The sequence below is a fragment of the Onychomys torridus genome, chromosome 8 (assembly GCF_903995425.1).
Source record: "Onychomys torridus chromosome 8, mOncTor1.1, whole genome shotgun sequence".
In the NCBI taxonomy this organism is placed as follows: Eukaryota; Metazoa; Chordata; class Mammalia; order Rodentia; family Cricetidae; genus Onychomys; species Onychomys torridus.
In genome coordinates, this window is record NC_050450.1 from 21,247,570 (window position 1) to 21,269,189 (window position 21,620).

Consider the following 21,620-nt stretch of genomic DNA (forward strand, 5'->3'; position numbering starts at 1 on the left):
ATCGAGGGGGGAAAAAAGGAAGACAGAAAATATTGGAGGGGAGGCAGTTTACTTGTTGCTTGTTCTGTGTGGTTAGGCCTGTGATGGCCATGTCTGTGTTGAATGTGTATGGCAACTGTTTACATGGTGTGCATGTTGTGTTAGGTGTTTAAGTCATCTAGAGATGGTCTGAAGTGGATGGGAGGATCTGGAGGGATCCCAGAACCACGCCTTGAGGTTAGAGAGGAATGGCCGGATACGGTGTGATCTTCATTAGCAAAGCAATTCTGTGCAGGGACAGGGTCTGGGGAGTGTGCCAAGAGTGTCGTCTTGGTGGGTGGGGATGTGGATGGTTTTAAGGCCTCAAGACTCTGCAGTTACTGGGTCTGCTTATTGCCGTCTGGATGGAGTGAGTTCCTTACCCTCCCCACATACCATCCTCATTGCAAAATAGAAAGTGTAGCCTGGGTACCTCCCTGCAGAGCAGAGCAGTGGTGACCCAGACTCTGGCATGTGGTCAGCAGTCACATGAAATTGTCTTGTTTTTATGTATTATCCCGTTTTCCCGAAAGAGAAGAGGACAGTGTAGGATACCATAGGAGTCTACACCGAGCCCTAACTGGGATGGGGGTATTCGTGTCCAGCCAGCCAGCAAGGCTGAACACGGGTGACCAGTTGTACTCACAGAACCTGGCCTAGGAGAACCACTTATACTTGATGCAGAAAAAGAGTCTTCCTGGCATGTCTGAGGTGGAAGTCTCTTTGTGCAGCCCTGCTCCTTCATCCTTCTGCCCAATGCTAGAGTTTTGCTCATTAAATACAAGCCTATGTATTTGCTGTATTATCTTTTTTGTTTATTTGTTTTGTTTTGTTTTTTTTTGTTGTTGTTGTTGTTGTGATTTTTCGAGACAGGGCTTTTTGCCTTTCCTGGAACTCGCTTTGGAGATCAGGCTGGCCTTGAACTCAGAAAGATCCACCTGCCTCTGCCTCCCTCGTGCACCACCACTTCCCGGCAGCTGTTTTATCTTTAAAAGGAGCCATGAAGGGGCCCTATGGAAGACAAGAATTAGCTTAAGTGCTGTATGTATTAGTCAGTTTTCTATTTCTATGACAAAAAGGTCAGAGGTTGAGTAACTTAAAAAGAAAAAAGTTTCTTTAGCTCACAGGTGTGGAAACAGAGAAAGTCCAGATAGTACGGCAACAGTGGTGAGGGCCCTCGGCTGTCCCAGGAGATGTCAGGGGCTGTCATGGGTAAAGGACAGCTGTTGGTTCCTACAGAACTCATGGAGTCTTGGCAGAACCACCTAGTTCCCTAGAGACCCAATTACCTGGAACTAGGCCCCACCTCTTAAAGGTCCCATGGTGGCAAATTGGGGACCAAACTTCTAACACAGGACACCTGTTTTAGGAAGACCCTATCTGGATGACCAATGGCGGATAGCAGGCTGGGCTCAGGTGAAGTCGTGGTGGAAGGGATGGCCAACTTGGCCATGAGCAGCAGGCTTCTTTCTCTGCCTTACCTGCCACCCCAGCCTGTATCTCCCAGCTGACACCCTCATCAGGTCCCATTCCCCTCTTGTTTTGGGAGGTGCCGGGCTCCTGGCAGGATGGGGGCCTCTGGGCTCAATTCTGTGAACCTCCAGGCTCACTCTGATAGCTGGAGTGGACTAGGGTAATAACTGCTTCATTAGGTGCTGTGTGTATGATGGCACTACGCATGTAGTCGGCTAGATGTCACCTTATAGCCAGCTTCATTGGGTACTGTGCACATGCTGGCACTATGCATGCAGTTGGCTAGATGTCACCTTATAACCAGCTTCATTGGTTGTCATGCGTGTGTTGGCACTATGCATGCAGTCGGCTAGATGTCACTTTGTTACAGAGGTGGAACAGAGGCTAAGGAAGGATTTGCCCGAGGCACACAGCTGGGTGGCCAGAGGGCAGGAGTTGGACACAGGTGGTGAGGGACTGGCAAGTGTGGAATTCTGGTATCTTAAGCACTGCCTTGTTGACTGAGCAGTCATTCTTGAGACAGTCTTTCTATGTAACTTGGGTTGGCCTGAGACTCACTGTGTAGCCTAGACTGGCCTGGAATTCATTCTTCTCCTGCTTCAGCCTCCCTGATGCTGGATTTCAGACGTTTGCCAGCATGCCCCACTCAGAGTGGTACTCTTGAAAACGAATAGGGATAGTATGTATGGTCAGGCTCTGGCAGGTTCTTTTTCTCTGGCCATTAATCCTGTTCACCAGCACTGTGCTCAGCTTTCCATAGCGAAGTCGTTCACCTCGCCCAGTCACTCTGCATCATCTGGCCAAGTGCTAGAGGCAGGATTTTGTTTTGTTTTGTTTTCAATATCCTTCTTTTAATTACATAATGATCATGCATATTCATGGGGTACATGCTGACATGTGAGCATTCATTTGTGTGATGCCCAGATCAGGGTGCTGCTGTGCTCATCACCTTAGATAGTCATCATTGCTGTGTGGGGACATCCCAGATCCTCTCATGAAGCTTCTTGGAAGTACACAGTTAACTGCCACCCACCGTGATTGCCCTGTGGCACTGTAGAACATTAGACATCCTCCCTCCTGTCTGACTGTGTCCCAACTCCAGTAATCATCCTGTCTCTACCCCTCCTTCTGGCCACCTCCATTCTCTTTACCTCCATGAGATCCACAGTTTTTAGCTTCTCCATGTCTACTAGCTAGTTTCATATCAACTTGACACAAGCTAGAGTCACTGGAGAGGAGGGAGCCTCAACTGAGAAAATGCCTTCGTAAGATCGGGCCATAGGCAAGCCTATACGTCATTTTCTTAATTAGTGAGTGATGCAGGAGGGCCCAGCCCCTTGTGGGTGGGTTCACCCCTGGGCTGGTCCTGAGTTCTATTAGAAAGAAGGCTGAAAAAAAAAAAAAGAAAGAAAGAAAGAAAGAAGGCTGAGCAAACCATGATGAGCAAGCCAGTAAGCAGCACCCCTCCATGGCCTCTGCATCAGCTCCTGCCTCCAGGTTCCTGTCCTGTTTGAGTTCCTGTCCTGACTTCCCTCATCAATGGACTGTTACCTGGAAGTGTGACCTGAAATAAACCTTTTCCTTCCCTAGTTGCTTTGGTCATGGTGTTCCATCACAGTGACAGAATCCTGAAGACACCTTGCAAGTGAAACCATGGTGCAAATGCCTGTGCCTTCGTTATTTCACACAACATAATGTCATCCGGGTCCATCAAGGTCGCCATATTCTTTTCCTAGCCAAATACTATTCCATTGTGCATGGGCCACATTTGCTCACCCATTCATTCATCTGTTACAGAGTTGTTTCTTGGCTGTTGTGAGCAGTGCTGTAGTGAGCATGGGGGTCCAGCTATTTCTTTGACATACTGATTTCACTCCCTCTGAGGGCATTTCCAGGAGCAGGCTTCTGGGTCATATGGTGGTAGTTCTAGTTCTGGTATGGAGGGACCACCATGCTATTTCCCACAGTTTAGTACTAGTTTACATCCCCACAAGCCAGGCTGGAGCCTTCTCCTTCGGCATCTCGCCAGCATTTGTTATGTCTTGTCTTTTTGGTGGTCACCTTCCTGGCTGGGGTGAGGTGGCACCCCATTGTGATATGACTCTGCTTTTCTGCTTTGAGGGAATCCAGATCCTTGCTCTGGCACCTCCCTAATCCGTCCCTGTGTGACTTGGGACAAGTGCCATTATAGCTTCTCTGAACGTCATTTTGGTGTCCTACAAAATGGGGTAGATCATATGATCCACCACACAGGTCTGGTTTCCTAGGAGGAGGGATCATTAGTGTGGTTGCTACATAGAAGACACTATCACCCATCAAGACCCAGAGCAGTTATTTCTGACCTGGAAAGTGTCCCCAGGTGCCACTAGCAGAACTGGCCCCCTTGTGATCTTCAGAGTACCCAGATGGCCTATGGCCCATGAAGAGACCCTACTAAGGTCTCTATTAAGTAACTGCTGGGTGCTAGGTACTGTGCTAGGCCCTTTAGGTGGCTGACCACATACCGTGGGCTTTGGCTCCTATATCACACGGGCTGAGTCCCAGTCTCAGCTCTGTCACATGTGGCTGTGTGACCGTGGGTAAACTATTGACCCTCTATGAGTCCAAACCAGTGGCATATCGTAAGGGAAGTAGTTGTGTGGCACACCTAGTGGGTGCTGTCATCGACTCCATGGCCCTAGGCAGCCCTGTCAACACGGGGCAGCCCCAACTGTCTTCAGTCCCTCTCACATTGCCCAGGCACCTCCAAAGCCTGGCAGTCTTCAGATCCCGGCAAGCCCTGCGTGCCTGCCCTGGAGTCGTTCCTAGAAAGCCAGCCTGCAGGTTAGTGTCCTGAGCCTGGGCTTTGGCTCCAGCACTACTGCTGGCCATTGGAAAGTTCCCATGCCGCTAGGGCCAGATGTGTGCAGACATGTGGGAGTTGGCAGCCAAGGCCCAGCTGGAGCCACAGGCCCAAGCCAGTGGTGTTTCCAGCCCTCAGTACCTTGGTCTGCAAGCAGAGTGCTTCGCCTGGCCAGTCCAGTAGCAGCTCCAGCCCTTGGCCCTGAATGTCCCCCTAACATGAAGGGACATGGACCAAACTGTGAATAGGCCCAGGCATGCCCATGCACAAAGACCTGTGGGCTGGCTTCCCTGCTCAGCAGTGCTCCACCTTCCCTGCTCACCAGTGCCCCCCACCTTCCCTGCTCACCAGTGCCCTACCTTCCCTGCTCACCAGTGCCCTACCTTCCCTGCTCACCAGTGCCCCACCTTCCCTGCTCACCAGTGCCCCACCTTCCCTGCTCACCAGTGCCCCACCTTCCCTGCTCACCAGTGCCCTACCTTCCCTGCTCACCAGTGCTCCACCTTCCCTGCTCACCAGTGCTCCACCTTCCCTGCTCACCAGTGCCCCACGTTCCCTGCTGACGTGGCTTCCACCACAGGGTCCAAGTGTGCCCAAAGGAAGGGACAGGTCATGCTGTGAGCTCCAGCCCTGGCTTGTTAATTGCCAAGTCTGGGCATTGGACTGTGACCAGACAGGACAGGCACTATCATCAGGCTCCTCTAACCCCCAGCAGGACTGCATCTATAATCCCAGTATTCAACAGGGTAGAGAAAGGAGGAAGAGTCAGGTGTTCAAGGCCAGCCTGGGCTACTTGAGATCCCCATCTCAAAACAACACAGAACAGAACAGAACAGATCACTTTTGGGATCTAATGTTCCTTTTCTTTTTGAGATAGGATCTCTCTGTATATCCTTGGCTAGCCCGAAACTCACTACGTAGACCAGGCTGGCTTCAAACTCACAGAAATCCACCTGCCTCTACCTCCTGAGTGCTGGTATTGAAGGCATATGGCACCATACATGACTGGTCTAATATTCTATGAGCTTTTATAAGGGCTGCTACAGGCAGGGCACTGGACAGTCAAGCTCTCCCAAGGAACACCCGAGTCCTCTCTGCCAGCAATGGGATGAAGCTCCCGTGCAGTTCCTATGACTGGAGGACACTGTCCGTCCACTACTGCTTAGAGCAGCCGGCAGAGTGAGGCTCTCTCCAGGCTCAGCACATGGCTGCATTCTCCGTGTCACAAAGCGGTTCTGTTCCTCCCCTTGGCAGCTGAGCTGCTCACTCATCCATTTCAGGAGCATTGTGACTGTCCAGGCACAGAGCCGGAGAGAGGCCACTGTGATCCTTGACCATAGAGCCCTGTTTGGGCTTTTCATCTCTTTTGTTGGATGTTTCAAAAGCCCACTGTTCCAGGGCCCTGGAAGAACAGTGGTAGGACAGACTTGGCCCTGCTGCTGCTGGAGGGTCCTGAGAGAGTAGGTGGCAGCCGGGCACATGGCTTGGTGTTCTAGGGAACCCAGAGAATAGTGGCCAGCTCAGACTCAGGCTGTCTGTTGAGGCTCCAGTGGGAAGTGGCTTGGTGAGAGAGCAGAGCAAGTATCCCCAGGAGAGACAGTCTTGTGCTCCTGAGGAGAAGGGATAGCTGGCTGAGGTCCTTATACCCTATCCATCATGTGACACTCTGCTCTGCATGGCTGCCACCATAGTTGGTACATAGCAGGCCTGTGTGTATCAGCCTTGTGAACAGAAGAAGCTGAGTAGCACGTTAGACAAAGAGCCCAGCTTTTCCTTGAAAGTCCTCTCCACCTCCTTCCTGCCTCCTGGCCACACACCTGCACACAGGTGCAAACACAGCCCTCAGCCACCAGCCCCTGCCATGCAGTGTGCAGAGTGGACAAAGGCAGCTGGGGCCCAGCCTGAAATCTGGTGCAGGGCACTGCTGACTCCTGGGTCTGGGCCCCATTCCAACCATTCACTTAATTGAAAAAAAAATGGAAAAGAGAAAGAGGGAGGGAGAGAGGTTGGCAGCCTGCCATCTCCAGGGTCTCTTTGTCTCTTGCTGAGGGGTACCTCTGAGTTTGGTGACTCCTGCTGTTGTTGACTTGGGGACAGGAAAGCTCTGGCCTGGGGCCTGGAAGAGGCTCTGGCCTGGGGCCTGGAAGAGGCGGGTGGGCTGGCTGGGAGCTAGCCTATCCTTCCCACTGGTTGATCTCAAGTATGTGTGGTTTCCTCCTGCTCTGTCACCCCAGGGTGACCCCACCTTCCTGGCAGGTGATCTGTGAGGGCTGGGCCTAGTGGTAGACGACAGTAAGCAGGCCCAGATCCAGGACCAGAGCTACCTGCCCTGCATGCGCCCTGGCTTGCCTACCTCTATCTTCCTAGTACTTCCTGAGTACCGAGAGGTACCAGAGCCTTCCCTCCCAGCACTCAGTACTCCCTCCCAGCACTCAGTACTCCCTCCCAGCACTCAGTACTCCCTCCTAGCATTCAGTGTTCCCCCCTAGCACTCAGTACTCTGTCCTAGCACTCAGTATTCCCTGTTAGCACCCAGCACTACCCACTAGCACCCAGTGTTCCTACGTAGTACCATGAAGCTTGGCAGCATTCCTATCCAGGAATAAATTAAACATGTTTTTATTTAAGAGAAACCCACATTTTTCAGCACTTCCTGTGGCGGGGCTGCCGTGGGGTGTTGGGAAATCAAACTGCAGTGTGTTGCAGTTTCAGAAAAAGGCTAGAGGCGCTGACCTACATAGACCAGATGTTGGGCTGACAGCTGGAGAGAGTTGGCAGATTGGAACCAAAGGGAACCCAGGGTCTCCAGGAGGAGCTGTGGAATTATGTTTCCTATTAGTTTAGGCCCGAATGAGGCCAGCTACAGCTGCCTCCCTCCGCTGCGCCCATGTTCCTCCACTGTGCTTCTCCCAGCCCTCTTTTCTCTCTCCTTGCCCCCTCTCCCTCCCTTTTGCCCTCTGTCTCTGCCCCGTTTCTTCTCTCTCCCACCCACCTCTTTCTGACCCTCTCACCCCGACCCTGCTGTCCATTTTGGGCCTCAGGCTCCTTGCTGGATCTCTGAGCTTGGAAACACAGCTGGGTTGGGAGCTTTAAGGGGAACCCACTGACATTTTAGAGATGGTTTTTGTTGTTTTTTGAGACATATCTGTATATAACCCTGGCTGTCTTAGAACTCACTCTGTAGCCCAGGCTGGCCTTGTCTATCTCTGCCTCCCAAGCGCTGGGGTTAAAGGTGTGCACCACCATGCCCAGCTAAAGATGATTTTTGATTCCCGAGGTCTGTAGACTCCTTAAACATATCCATAGGTGCTCCATAACAGGAAATAGGTTTATCTGAATCACTTTAAACTACTTTTCATTGACAATTTATGGAGCACAGTGTGATGTTTGGGTACTTGGGTACATTGTTTTATGATCATATTGGTCATTGGTGTGTCTGCTGCCTTAAATGGCTATCTCCCAGCCTTTCTTCTCGCCGTTTTAAAATCTATAACAACGTTGTTAACTGCAGTCACCCCACCATGCCTAGAAACCCAGAGGCCCTCCTTCCCTCTTCCTTTGGCCTGTTCTTTCCCCTGCTGCCTTTCCTCAGCCTGGGATCACTTAGTAGAGTGTCTTCAGGCTTGCTTTAGTGGCAGAATAGGGCTGCGTTAGCTACTCTGGCCTGTTGGTTCACTGGACTAACCATAGCCTGTGAACAGAAGCCACAGCCTCTCAATGATGCTCTTTGTGCTCTCTGCACCCCCAAAAGAGCTGTATTCTTCTCTGGGATCAGACCCTGCCCTGACCCCTGTCCTAACCCCTGCCAAGGAGAGCACTGGCTTCTAGTTCCAGCCTTTCTCCCCATGGACCACATGGCCCTGGGCAACTCTCTCCAACTTTCCCTAACTATAAAGTGAAGGTTATCCTAAAGCAAGAATTTCCTCTATTAAAGTGTTGAAAGCCCCTGCAGTCTGCCAAGGGCTGGGGCCCTGTCTGCAGGCTCTAGGCAGTGGTTGCCCGTGGCACCGTGGACCCACAGTGTATAACAATCTGGTCTGTGGGCCGCTGGTTACACCCTCTCCTCCATATAGAAGAGCTAAAAGTGGCATGTGCTATGGAAACTGGGTAGACAGTCCAGAGGCCCACCCACTTGGCCTCTGCTGGATCCTGGGGCTTCTTGCAAGCCAGTTTGACAGCTGGCCTAAGACTTCTTCAGATTTACACTTCTCTGAACAATCTCAGAGAACCTGTAAGAAAATTCCCTGTTGTGAAAGCAGGAGGAACCTGCAGCTGAAGTGTAACCCTGAAGAAGTTGATCTCTGCAGTAGTGTGAAGGATGACTCTCCCCATGAAGTCTGGATTGTAGCATGCATTTCACCATCCAGCCTGCCCCGTGGCAGACGTTGCTAATGAATAACAGCACCGTCCTGCTGACGTAGCTTTCTCAACCCTCCTGTAGGGAAATAGCCTCCGTCCCCACTTGGGCCTTGTCTTTAGATATTTTTTTTTTCAGCCACCCCCAGGTCACTGCAGACCACCCACCAGCAAAGAAGAGGCAGGGAAGTGCTTCTGACTTTGGGAATGTCCTCCACTGGGCTATGAACAGCCGCACTCCAGATGCAGAGAGAATGGCAAGGAAGTCTGCATGCTCGGCTCTCCCAGCACGCTATCATCGGAGCTTTTCTGTGCCCACAGACTGCCTTACTATATTTTCCCAGCACAGCCTGGCTCCTCATATGCACTCTAGACAATTCAGTTACTTTTAAAGGGAAACTGTAGCCATCTACCATAAATGGAAAACCAGTAACACTAGCTAGAAATAGGACTAAGAAACTCTGGTGTTAAATCCCCCCTGGCCAGTGTGGCCTGCTCTGAGATTGTTGGTCCTTCATGGCAGGAGACATCCTGGGCAAGAATGTGAGGAAGGTAAATAAGTTTATCTGCCTCTGACCCTGCGGTCCCCAGTGTTACGACTGTCCTGTGACCAGCACAGTGGGCCCATCCAATCATTGCTCTCAGCCTGGAGTTGGAGCCAAGCCCAGAACCCCCTAGAAACTCCAGCAATAGATCTGCAAATCAGAAAAAGATTGGAGGATGCCCCTCAGCCTCCAAGAAACAACTCAATGTGTTTGCAGTTCATATGATGACACTCTTTGAGATCACAGCTGGCCATCAGACTGCCCTGGGAAATGGCCTCTCCATGTTCTGGGGCCTTTCCAGGTGCTGCAGCCAAGTGAGTGAGCAGGAACGAGGCATGACCACTGACCCAGGACTCGGGGTCCCACAGGAGATGGTTTGGCTCTCTCTGTCCTACCACCGACTTTTACCAGGGCCCAGCTCTGATTTCCCAAGGAGCTGTACACTGGATTTTGGCTTCAGACTTTATTCTTGTAAAAAAAAAAAAAAACAACCCTTTGGGGTATTGATATTGGAAATGGGCCTAGGTTCCTACATGCTTTATGGGGGCCCTGTAAGGACTTGGAGCTCATGGCCCAGGTGTAGACTTGCCAAGTAGTAAGGGTGAAGGATTGAACACCATTCAGAGAACATGTCCTACAAATCCCATCCCTAAGCTGAGATTTTATTTAGCATGTATTTCATTTCTGGAACTTTCCATCAGCTCGGAAGGTAAGGATGACCAGCATCTTTCACCTGTTTTGCAGAGAACACAAGGTTCCAAGACAAATTCACACAATGAGTTCTGGATGCAGGCTGTACAACCGGATCTCGTTGAGGTCAGCACTAGGCCCTGCCTTCCTGTACCTGGCATCCCTGTGGCACTGGTCACACTTGTATACAGTGGCCTTGGGGACCAAGCAGAAAGATGCTAGCTGGGGTTCAGAACAAAGTATTTTTCATTTTTTTCCCAGGAGGTGATGTCTTTTTTTTTTCCTAGTTAGACAATACAGATGGCCTCTGATGTGTAGCTGGTGCTGTTCAGTCAGATACTCCTATGAGGCTGTAGTGTTAAGCCTCAGCTGCTGGCCAGTCACACCACAGAGGGGAACAGCTGATACCACACAGGGAGCTGCGTGGCTGAGTTGGGGAGATCAGGTGGAGTCAGTACATTTTCTGCTGAAGGTGTTCTACTTAAGGGGTTATCAAGATACAGCCCGTCATACATCAAGGAGCATTGGTACAGGCATAAAAATGTCTGGAAATATGAAAAAGCGTCAAGACCAGAGTTTAAAAAAAAACTCCTCCATACTCCTTCTAGCCCAGAGTAACCACTAGCATGTGTGTTTACATGAACACACGCACATTTATGTGTAAGACCATCCTCATTATTTATATTTATGAATTTGTATGCTTGATGACATTTATCTGTGGCCCAAATCAGCACTCATGGCTTTGGGGGATGTTTACAGGCACATGCCTGCCCCGAGTGTCACAGTTCACATCATCCAGCCATACATGACATTCTCAGCTAAGGTTGAGCAGGATGACATTTGGCTCTCTTGTTTTTCCTCCTGTGTCCTGAACAAGTGTGTTGGTTTTTTTTTTTTCCCACCTTTTACATTTGTGTGATTTTTTTGTTAGTGATTTCACTATATTAAATGGACCCAAGCCTGGGACTGAGGTGCAGCCTGGGACCCTGAGTGGGAAAGGCTTGCTGGGCCTCATAGGTGTGCCAGAGTTAGAAAAGCTTCATTCAGGCTTGAGTAATTGAGCTGCTGGACATTGAGTTCAGTGTGAGTGAACTAACTGTACACATTAATAAAGTGCCCTTAGACATAAGCCTCGATGATGGTAAAAATGCTTGAAAACTCGAAGGACCCTAACTGTTTCTCCGAGGAGTAATGCTTAAGCATTGACCGAGTCACGGTCACTGGTAGCACTGTAGACCAGAGCTACTTCAAGTGACAAGAAGCAGCTATGCGTGTGTGTGATGTAGCGTGTGTGTGTGTGTGTGTGTGTGTGTGTGTGTGTGTGTGTATGTATGTGTGTATGCATATGTGATGCATACGTTTGTATACACGTATGTGTACTGTGCATATAATTATGTGCAGCTATCTCTTGGTACCCATGGGGACTTGATTCCAGCCCCTCTGTCCCCACAGGCATCCAGATCTTCAGATGCTTGTGTGGAATAGCACATTTGCATAGGATCCTCCCACGTGCTTTCTATATCTCTAGGTCACTCATGATGCTGGTATCTGGTCCTGATGGAGATGCTGTGTGAGCAGTGTTCGGTGTGTTGGTTGGAATAATGACTCTGTACAAGCCAGTGTCGCTCACCATTCCCACCCCACATGTAGAACCTCAGGCACAGAGGCCAACTATGGCTCCCCAAAGCCAGGGTGACTGACTTCAGTGTAAGGACTTTACCTAACATAACCCTATGGTCAGGGCTCCCCATAGGAACCAGGAGGAGGGAACAGAGCACAGGCTCATTCAGCATCTAGGAACCTGTGCCCGAGCCTTGGTGAGGTGACCCAGAGTTACAGTACTTCTGTAACCCTGTGGGACCCAGAGAACAGAGAGGAGTCCTGGGGAGAGAGCAATGAGGTGAAGTGGAGTCATCTGGAGGGACAGGCCTGCCCGATTCCACCATTTGTTCCTGTGCTCGCTGTGGTAACTGAGATGGTAACAGTTTGTCTCAACTGTCAGCTTGAAATGTTGGATTGAGAAGCATCGAGGAGGTCAGCAACACACACCTTTGTGTGTCTCGGGTGGTGTTTCCAGAGAGGGCTCTGGCCAATGGGCGCATTGTGTCCTTTCCTGTGGCATTGCTGAGAGGCATGCCTGGTCAGAAGTTGGCTGTCATCTGTGTGCCTCAGAGGCTGTGTCTTGCCTTGAACCCTTCCCGTTTTCCCTGTTCTCTGCTTCCTGCCACCACGGTCGGTATGTGCGGCTCTGGCCCACCATGCCCTCCCTCCATGAAAGCCTGACACCTCCAAGACCACAAGTCCGATCTCTCCTCTTAAGATGTTTCTATCAGGCAGTGTGTCACAGTGACAATTAGGACAGGGTCTCACTGTGTAGCCCAGGCTGGCCTTGAACCCCCTAATCTTTCTGCTTCACCCTCCAAGTGCTGGGCTTCCAGGCAGTGGTATCGTGCCCTACATGTCAGTGTTTTTCATTTCATCCGTGCTAATAGATTCACAGCTGTGATCCTTTTCTGGTACTCTGACGGATGCCTGAAATACACAAGATCTAGGAAGGGGAAGCCCGCTTTGGCTCCTATGTTCAGAGGTCTAGGGTAGTTATCTCTTTTGTGTTTGGATCTATGATGGCAACAGAGATCATGGAGGGAGTGTATGGTGGAACATATTAGCCATGAAGCGACAAGAAAGACAGGAAGAAACAGGGTTTCCAGCATGTGCTTCAAGGGTAAGCCCCCAGTGACTTCACTTCCTCCTTCTGGACTCCGCCTGCTGGTGTTTGCACTACAGGCTGGTGACCAGGCCTGTGGCACATGGTCCTGGCGAGGACCCTCACCAAGCATTAGCATGGTTTCTCATCACTGTTTAGTCTGCTTTTCTCCAGTGGCTGGTGGCACAGTCATCTTCTCACTGACTCTCTTGCCATCCATCTATCCACTCCAGTGACGAGGCTGATAAGTCTTTCGTATGCCTCTTGTCATTGAATTAGTTGTTTTTCTGCTCATGAGTTTTGAGGCTTTTAAAAAGGCATCCCATATAGACATTGTTTCTTCACTTGGCTTTCTTCTGTGCAAGCAAATGCTTGTCATGGAATCATTCCTCACATGGTATTCTCCCACCAGGCCTTGTCAGGGGAAAGGCTGACTCTTCTAAAGCTGTGAGTCCAATCTCTCCTCTAGGATGCCATTGGAGATCATGAATTCTGTCAGCCCGGCTTGGGTCAGGTGCAGATCCCTTTTTGTGGCCAGGGCCAGACAGTGCTGTATTTGACCAGGCGTGGGAAACATGTCTCCCTATAGCAAAACAGTGAGAAAAGAGGTAATTCTCCTAGAGAAACTGGTACTGAAGCCAAAAAAGGGGGACGGGTACCAGCCGGGAGCATGGGAGGAGCTAGTGAGCGCTCCTAATGTGTACCAGGTGCCAGACCAGGCCATAGCCGTTCATTATCATACTTGATTCTCATGGAGGCTGCTGTCTCCATTCCAGAGTGAAGGACACCACAGCCAGAGAGGCCAGCACCTTGTGAGTGTCCCACAGCAGCAGAGCAGGTGTCTGCCATCTTCCAGCCCTGAGCCCTCAGGACCCGTGTAGGACAAGCCTGTGACAGTCTGGCCTGTGCCTAAAAAGCACTGCATCAGTTGTTCAGGGTTTCATTCCTGCAAAGCAGTTGGCATGCTGCAGTCCAAGAACTTCAGAGACTGATAACAGGAGTCCAAGGAGTGAATCATAGGCGAGGAGGCTCTCCATGTGTGGGAAGGTCCCGTGCGTCGATTTTAAGAAAAACAAAATATTTGGCAGTCTTTCTTAATATTTTTTTATTTTTCTTTTAATTTTTAATGGTTATGTCCTTTGCAGCCAGCTAGCCAAATTTTGCTTGTACATCTCCAGGGGCAGGGACCTTTAATACTGTGTTTTCACTTTCTAGGCCTCAGTTTACCCAACTAGAAGATGAAGTCATTAGCTTAGCTGAGTTCTACCGTTTCTTTCATTTTTAACTTCTTCAGTTTCCATCCCCAGCACCATTATGTGTATATGTGTATATGTGTGCATATGCACATGTAAATATCATATGATATATGTCAGTCATATATATCACACACACTTGGATTTGATCACTACATGTGATATGCATACATCAGACTATCATACCATATCCCATAAATATGCACAAGTAAAAATGATAAGCTATTTTTATTATAATTATACAGGTTTATTGTAATTATACATAGCTCTCTATGGACCAAATGGTAATTACTGGCTCAGGAAACAGGTGTCTGTAGACTTAACTTCAAGATGAACTAGATATGGTCAGATTGCATCCTTAGAGTTTCCTTATGTGGCTTCATTCTCAGGCTGACCTCACCGCAGACATGGGAAGGTGGCCCCTGCAGTCTCAGAGAAGGAACACTGGTCTTTCTCAAGAGTTAATGCTAGAGTCCCAGGGCTGAGGCTTACTGACCCTTATTGGCCCAGCTCAGTTCACCTCTTCCAAGATACCATCGATAGTCCCTCCTCTGTTTCTAAGGGGCTGGGCAGGATGGAGAAGAGGGCTTCCTGGAGAAAGGTCAATGTGCTGTGGTAATCACTGCCAGCCAGAGCCAGCAGGGACCCACTGCTGTCCCCACTGAGGTATATGCCTGCCTTCCAGCAGATACCTCAGTTTCCCCAAATTTGTTATCAGTGTATTGTTTCCTGTGTGTACCATAACACATGACCAAGGTCAGAGACATGTCCTCTGCTTGCTAAGATGATTCGTGACCTTTATTCTGCTAGGCTTTCATATAGCTCAGGAAACAGAGGAGGCAGGTGCTGTTAGCCTACTTCACAGATGGAGAAGCTGAGACCCAAGGGACTTGTGAGTTAGCCTGAGTCCTCACTGGTGGAAACATCAAGGTGGCTATTTTCGGACAATAGAAGAGGTGAAGGATGCAAGCACCCCGACTCCTCTTGATAAACGTGAAGGTTTTAAGAACTCCTCCGAAAGAAGAGCCACATGGGGAGCAGCCAGGCACCCGTACAGTGCTAAGAGAGGCAGCTGCCCCAAGCTGACCCTGCACCATCCCTGACACAGCTCTGCAGGCAGGGGTGTATCCCCCTTCTACTGAGGAGGGAGACGAGACAGCAAGGGACTGACTGGTCTGGCTGAGATTGAAATTCAGGGTTTTTCTGCCTCAAGCTCCTCTTTGGTCTCGGGGATGAAGACTTTCTTAGTCTGCTTTATGTTGTCATAATAAAATGGCACTGGTGGGTAATTGGTAACGAATGGAGGTTTACTTCTTAGAGCTGGGAAGTCCTCAGTTGAGGAGCTGGCATCTGACAGGGCCTTCGTGGTGCTTAGCTTGTGGCAGAAGATGGGAGAGAGCAGGAGGGAGATGGGTGGACTGAACCCACTTTGGGCTGTTAACCCGCTGGGCATTGTACTCCCACCTGTGAGCTCATGCCTCTAACCCACTGGAGACCTTTCAAAGGTGCACCTGCCAGCACTGTTCCGTGGGGATGAACCTGGTCCTGGCCTGGAAGAGGATGCTTTCCAACCATGTCATCCCGCTGTGGTCAACACTTGTCTCTTCTGTCCCTCCCTGCAGGTCTACATCATCCGAGTCACGTGGTCCAGTGGCACCACAGAGGCCATCTACCGACGCTACAGCAAGTTCTTTGACCTCCAGGTAGGCATTTGTGGAGAAGGTCAATCGACTTTCCCTACACCGTGACCTTGGAGCCTTGTCTTTTCATGGTCTTGACTCTAAATTGATGTCCATTACGTGGGGCGTGAGTAAGGTCTTTAGTTGCCTTATGTTTTGATACATTTAACTAAATAAGAGGTGCTTGTCAGCTGCCCTTGAAGGGGGCCAGTCTGGAGGCCACACATGGCTCTGGAACCATGTTGAAGCAAGTTTTGTACAGTGACCATGTGGTGATCCAGGATGCTGAGTCTGCCTGGACGCCTCGCATGCTCCGTCTCCCCAGCCCCACCTGCTAGGTTTTACACTCCTGATAGTCTCACCTGGGATGCTACTCTGTGCCCTCCTACCTGACTTGCTGGCTTGGATAACCCCTGCTACCAGAGTCACCAGCTTCCGAAGCCTTTTTTGACTTTGTTCTCCACTGTGAGCTTCTTCTTATCGATGTTGTCAGCTTATCTATCTTTTCTTCTAGACTGTGACAGTCATGGGCAGGGACCCTGTCTTCCTCATCCTTTCTTTCCTTAATGTTTTTATTCAAGGCTTGGTACATAGCACATGCTCACTTAGTGATTAATGCATGTTTGACATGAGTGAGTGAGGATGTGAGTGAATGAATGAATGAATGAATGAATGAACGAACGAACGAACAAACTAACGAATGATCAGCATGTGCCCCCAGTCTCACAGTGAGCTGGGGAACATGAGGACAGCTCAGTAGGATTCATCTTCACCAGTATGAAACAATGCTAATCCTGGGCCTGTGGCTTCATCACCATGTCTCCAAAAGGGCAGCTCCCAGGAGTCTGGAGAAGTCAGGGTCCTTCAGGAGATGATGTGGCAAAGTTGTTTAGACAATGTCTGCCACAGACACTAGGGGGTATTCCTGGCTTTCTGAACTTTTGTGCATTCTCCCTACTGTGTGGTGAGGGTCCAGGGCAAGCCTCCATCCCACGATGGATGTGTGGTGTCTGCCCTACTGTGACGGAACCAGCTTAGATTTGCTTTGGGTATTTTGGCCCTGTCATTGACTGTCCCTAGGAGGAGAAGGCTTCCAGACTTCAGGCACGGCTTGCTGGAGGGTCTTCACTCCATCACCTGACTTCTCCTTCTGTGTCCCCACTTCCTCCTCAGTCACACATGGTTGCAAATGGCTCCAGCAGCTCTGGGCTCACGCTCTGTCGGAAAGAGTAACGAAGACTTCTCACATGGCCTGGCAGGCACTTTGTGTTTCATTGGCTTAGCTCTATGCCAATCACTATGACAGCCAATGGGCTTTCCTGGGTGGCTGCTCCACCCTTGGTATCAAGGGCATAGTCTGGGCTGGGAAGGAGAATCTCAGGTTCTGGTAACTTTATTAACTATTAACTGCAGGCATCCTTGACTACATAGACTCAAGCCATTCCTGACCATGTGGACTGGAGAATGTCTGGAGCCTTGTCCCACTATAGCAAAGGAGGGCAGACAGCCATAGGCTCTTAACTGCCTTCTCAAGTGCAGCTAAATCTAATGCCTTCAGGACACACAGCCAGGAGTTGCTGCGCCGCTGTGTAAAGCGAGTGAGACACCAGTCACTTAATTATTGAAAACATAATGAGCTCATCTGTGACGCTTTGTGTTCAACAGCATGCAGCCACATCTAGCAGTCTCACATACAGTTATAATTTTTGGCTGCTCTGCTGCAAATGAGCTGAATATAAATAAACAGCGGGGCTATCCGTAAAATGTGCGGTGGGGCTGGGATGCAGCTAAGTGAGAGAATCCGTGCTTCACACATACAAAGCCGGGAGTTTGATCCCAGCCCCATAATAAATAAACTTACCACCGTCTAGAATGAGCAGACAGGGGAGAAGAAAACACAGGAAAAGGAGGCATGAGCAGGTGGCACAGCCTCGTGTGAGAGCGACCAACAGCATTCAGGGGAGCTCTGCCCTTTCACACAGACCGGTGATAATGCAGGTGACCTAGAGCTTTTGCCTATTGCTAGGCTACTGTTACAGGCAATGGCATCTACCTTGGGAGCTCTGCCTTGGCATGTGTTCAGGGGCTTCTTGCCAGCCTGGCACCTCCAAGAAGGGTCTGTGGGGCTAAGGAACAATAGTGACATGATTGTCTTCCCAGGGTTATTTACAGCTGCAGAGTAGAGCCCACTCCACTAGTTGACACATGAAGAGAGGAGTGGATTGGATTTATGGGCAGAGCAGAGTGTTGCCTGGAACCCAAAGCAAACAATGCTGTGACCTTGGAAGGGCCTAGTATCTACTGGCAGCTCCTGGCTATCTATCTCGTGACCTCAGGACCCTCTGTCCAACCTGCTTTATTTTCTCCCTGGCCACTCTAGATCAGCCTCTTGGCTTGTCTGTTGGCCAACACGCTCAGCGTGTCTTCAAGTCAGCACATTTTGTCTCCATCAGCGTCTTTCCCTGCTCTCAGGAACCTGGAGTCCCTGGGAAGAGAATCTGGTGGTCTCCAGGATCCTGGATCAGACCCCACCCCAGCCTGTCAGCTGTGGTGGGGAGCAGGTGACACTGGTCTAGGGAATGCCAGGGTGGGAGGGAGCCCTGCGAATGGGAAAGTGTCTGACTACTGGCATGTTTAAGTATGTGGCTAGACTGTTACTTGAATTCCCTATTCCAGCCTGGCCCAAAGCTGAAGACAAACCCAAGTTCAAGACTCTGCTTTCCCTTTTCAGTCTCAGCTTGGTGTTACCTCTGTCTTCTTCCTCCATTTCCTCCTTTGCTTTTAATGGGAAAGAAAGTACTCCCATTATGTACTTGTTATGACAATGAGATGGACTTGGCTGAGTGCATTGCCTGTCGTCTGTCCTTCTCCACAGATGTGACACCTGCCGTGACCTCCTTTGCTGGGTCTGGCCACAGGTCTTCCCAACCCAAATCCTGTGTTGACTAGACCCCTGATCTCACTGATTTCTTAAAAGCCAGGTTTTCTTCCCAGCTCAGTGTAGTAATGATTGGGGGTTTGCTGGAGCAGAATTGACTGTCTCGAGTGGCCATCCCTAGCATGGTGAAGCTATCCAGAGGCCCAGCTTCATCCAGTTTTAAGAAGTCCCAGATGTGGCTGCAGAGTGGGAAAACCATGTAATTCTAGTGGCTCTGGTTCAAGCTAGAAGCAGCCTCCCCCTATCCATATCCACTCAGCTCAGCTGTCCCCAAGGACTAAGTAAGGAGACCAGCCCATGTGGGGCCACGATACCCCAACATTAGATGATTTCATGATTCCATGTCCCATTTGGCACATGGCCTTGATTTTTTTTTTTTTTCAAAGAAGTGACTTGGCTCACAGAGGGAGGGAGGGCTGAGGCTGTGTGGAGGAAGAGCCGCTGAACTGGTGTAACAGAAAAAGCAGAGACCGCAGAAGACCTGGGCCCAGCCACCCCCAGCTGTGTGGCCTTGGGCCTGCTCCTTTACTCTACTGTGTCTGAGTGCTCTCATTGGTGATGTGGGAACATGTCAGTAAAAGCAGCCAGCATTTCTGAAGCTCTGTTCATGGGCCCGGTCCATTCATTTCGTCCTCACAACCAGTTTACCAGATTACGCAGACCTAAGCTCAGAGATATCCGTTCACCTGCCCAGTCATACAGCTAGTGTGACAGTTCTCAGACCTGAGGCTGCATGACACCAAAGTCCATGCTGCTAGCCACTCTGCTCTCTGTTGCTGCTTTTGCTACCAGCTACAAGTTAAAATTGGTGATTGTGTCAGAAGGGGCAACCCCACAGGGCTTGGGGAAGGGGATGATGGGCAGATATAGTGGCAGCAGGTGTTGGGTATCTTTTGGGGGTGCTGAAAATGTTCTAGAATTAGATAGTGGTCATGACTGCATACTGTGTAAATACATAGAAAACCACTGCGTGGTCCATTTTAAAGGGTGGCTTTTGTGGTATGTGAGGTATAGCTCTTGAGACTATAAGAACAGGCCTGGGCTGAGTATGGAGCAGGTGTCAGCTGGTAGGGTGACTGACAGGCCCAGGCTGCTTGGAATCAACAGAAGGATAAAAGGGGGACATGATACCAGTTTCTTGAGGTTCCAGACTTCGGAATTCGACAGTTGGGCTTCAGTCCAGTTCTCACGGCTTTCTGGCCTGATGTCCAGTTTTTGTCAGACTGTCATGGCGCTGATGGGAGAACCCCAGCTAGGTTGGATTCTCCCGGCTCCTTATTGTCAGCTGAGAAATCTAAGGACTTCTGGCTTTGGATACAACTAGGACTTGTCTTTCTCCATTGTTTCTGGGCCCCGTGGTAAGTTCCACGGCAGCAGCTACTGTTCCAAGCTGTGTCCAGCACATTAGCACTATTACTTTAGGGGAAAAGAATGTCCCCTATGGCTTAAGCTCATCTTGGACCATAGGAGGAGGTGTCTAAGGCCAGCACAAGGACAGAAAAACAGGATCAACATCTTGATAATGTGCCTGGGTACCACCTGCTGGAGGGCGTTGGGGAATCAGAACTGTAGGTGTCTGCTCTGGTATCGTGGAAAATTTTAAGCTGAGGAAACAGTTTAAAGAGAGGTTGCTACTCATGGTAGAAGGACCGTGGCCCAGACCACCTCATGGGAAAGGACACTGTCACCAGCAAAAATGTCCCCATAATAAAGACCCACCTTCCTGACTTCTTAGAAAAGTTGGACGCCTGTGGTCATGTCTTCCATTAAGACTTGACATCTAGCCATGTGTCTTGTTCATATGAGGCTGGAGGGGATGGAAAAGAGCCCTGAGTTTGGAATAGGAACACCTGAGGTGAGGTCCCAACCTCTGGACAGGTCACTCAGTCTCCCTGAGCATCTCTTTCTGCCTTAGCCTGAGCTGGTGATGTAGAGTGGATGAGAACGTCTTGGAGGGAGCGGACAGCCAAGCAAGGCTCTGGGGATGAGTGACTGGAGTACCCACAATGCTCAGGGCAGCACCCATCAGAGGAGTGCATTAATATCAACTACTCTTGCCTACAACTGTGAGGTGCCCATCTTAAATGCCACCTCACCAAACCCTCCCTTGCCAGCATGAGGTCAGCACCATTGCCATTTCACAAGTGGCAACACTCAAGTTTAGAGCAGTAGTCACATGCCCCAAACAGCAGGGCTCTAACCACTACCTCCCTGGGACCCAGGGTTTCCTCTGAGTGTGTCTGAAAAGGTGAACTTGCCCTCAGAGTCCTGTTCATGGGTTCATCTTCTCCCTACAGCTTGAGCACCACCTGAGTCCTTTACAGATAAGCCCCAGACATGGGTCCACTTCACACTGTGTTGTACAGCCTTTGCACTCTGAGATCTCCAGGTTCAGTGTGTCCCCCTGGGGAAGGGTCGCAGATGTCGCCACACAGAGAGACCCACCCTGTCTCACAAACACAAAAAACAAAACACTTCCTGTACTGGCTGTAATATGACTGAACCCGAACACTGTGCCCTGAGTAGAGTATGGCCAGAGAGAAAAGGACAGATATTTCACTACGCCTGTGCAAGGTACCCAGAGTAGTCAACTGAGTCAGAATGTGGAGGTGGTGACACGAGGCAGGGTGGATGGAGAGCTATTTGGTGCTCTGGCTGATGCAAGTCTGTGGAGATGATGGAGGAGATGAGTGTCCGCTGAGTGAGTGTGCATAAGGCCACAGAACTGTGCACCCAGGTAGGGTGGAAAGATGTACTATACATTGTATATATGTAACACAATTAAAAAAACAAAAACAAAACATGGCTAGAGAGATGTCTCTGCAGTTAAGAACACTGGCTGCTCTTCCAGAGGTCCTGAGTTCAGTTCCCAGCACCCATATGGTGTCTCACAACCATCTGTAATGAGATTTGATACCCTCTGCAGGCGTACATGCAGACAGAACATACATATTCATGAATAAATAAATCAAACAAAACAAACAACAAGCCTCCCAGACTACTATGTTACTCCCAAATCAATTTCAAAGTAGTGTTTACAGCCCCCTGCAGAATGTCCCTCATTTCCCAAACGGCCTCAGAGGCTCGATGGATGCAGCCTGTGGAGGAAGCATCAGGAT

General features: G+C 50.0%; 1 protein-coding gene across 2 annotated transcripts in view; it reads left to right on the forward strand.

Annotated features, from left to right (window-relative positions):
* Positions 1–21,620, forward strand: part of Sh3pxd2b (SH3 and PX domains 2B) — an 83,866-nt gene that overhangs the window by 11,465 nt on the left and 50,781 nt on the right. For both annotated transcript variants that reach the window (XM_036196452.1, XM_036196453.1), the window contains exon 2: positions 15,507–15,587. In XM_036196452.1, coding sequence (XP_036052345.1) covers positions 15,507–15,587 — 81 coding nt within the window. The remainder of the gene's footprint in view (positions 1–15,506; positions 15,588–21,620) is intronic.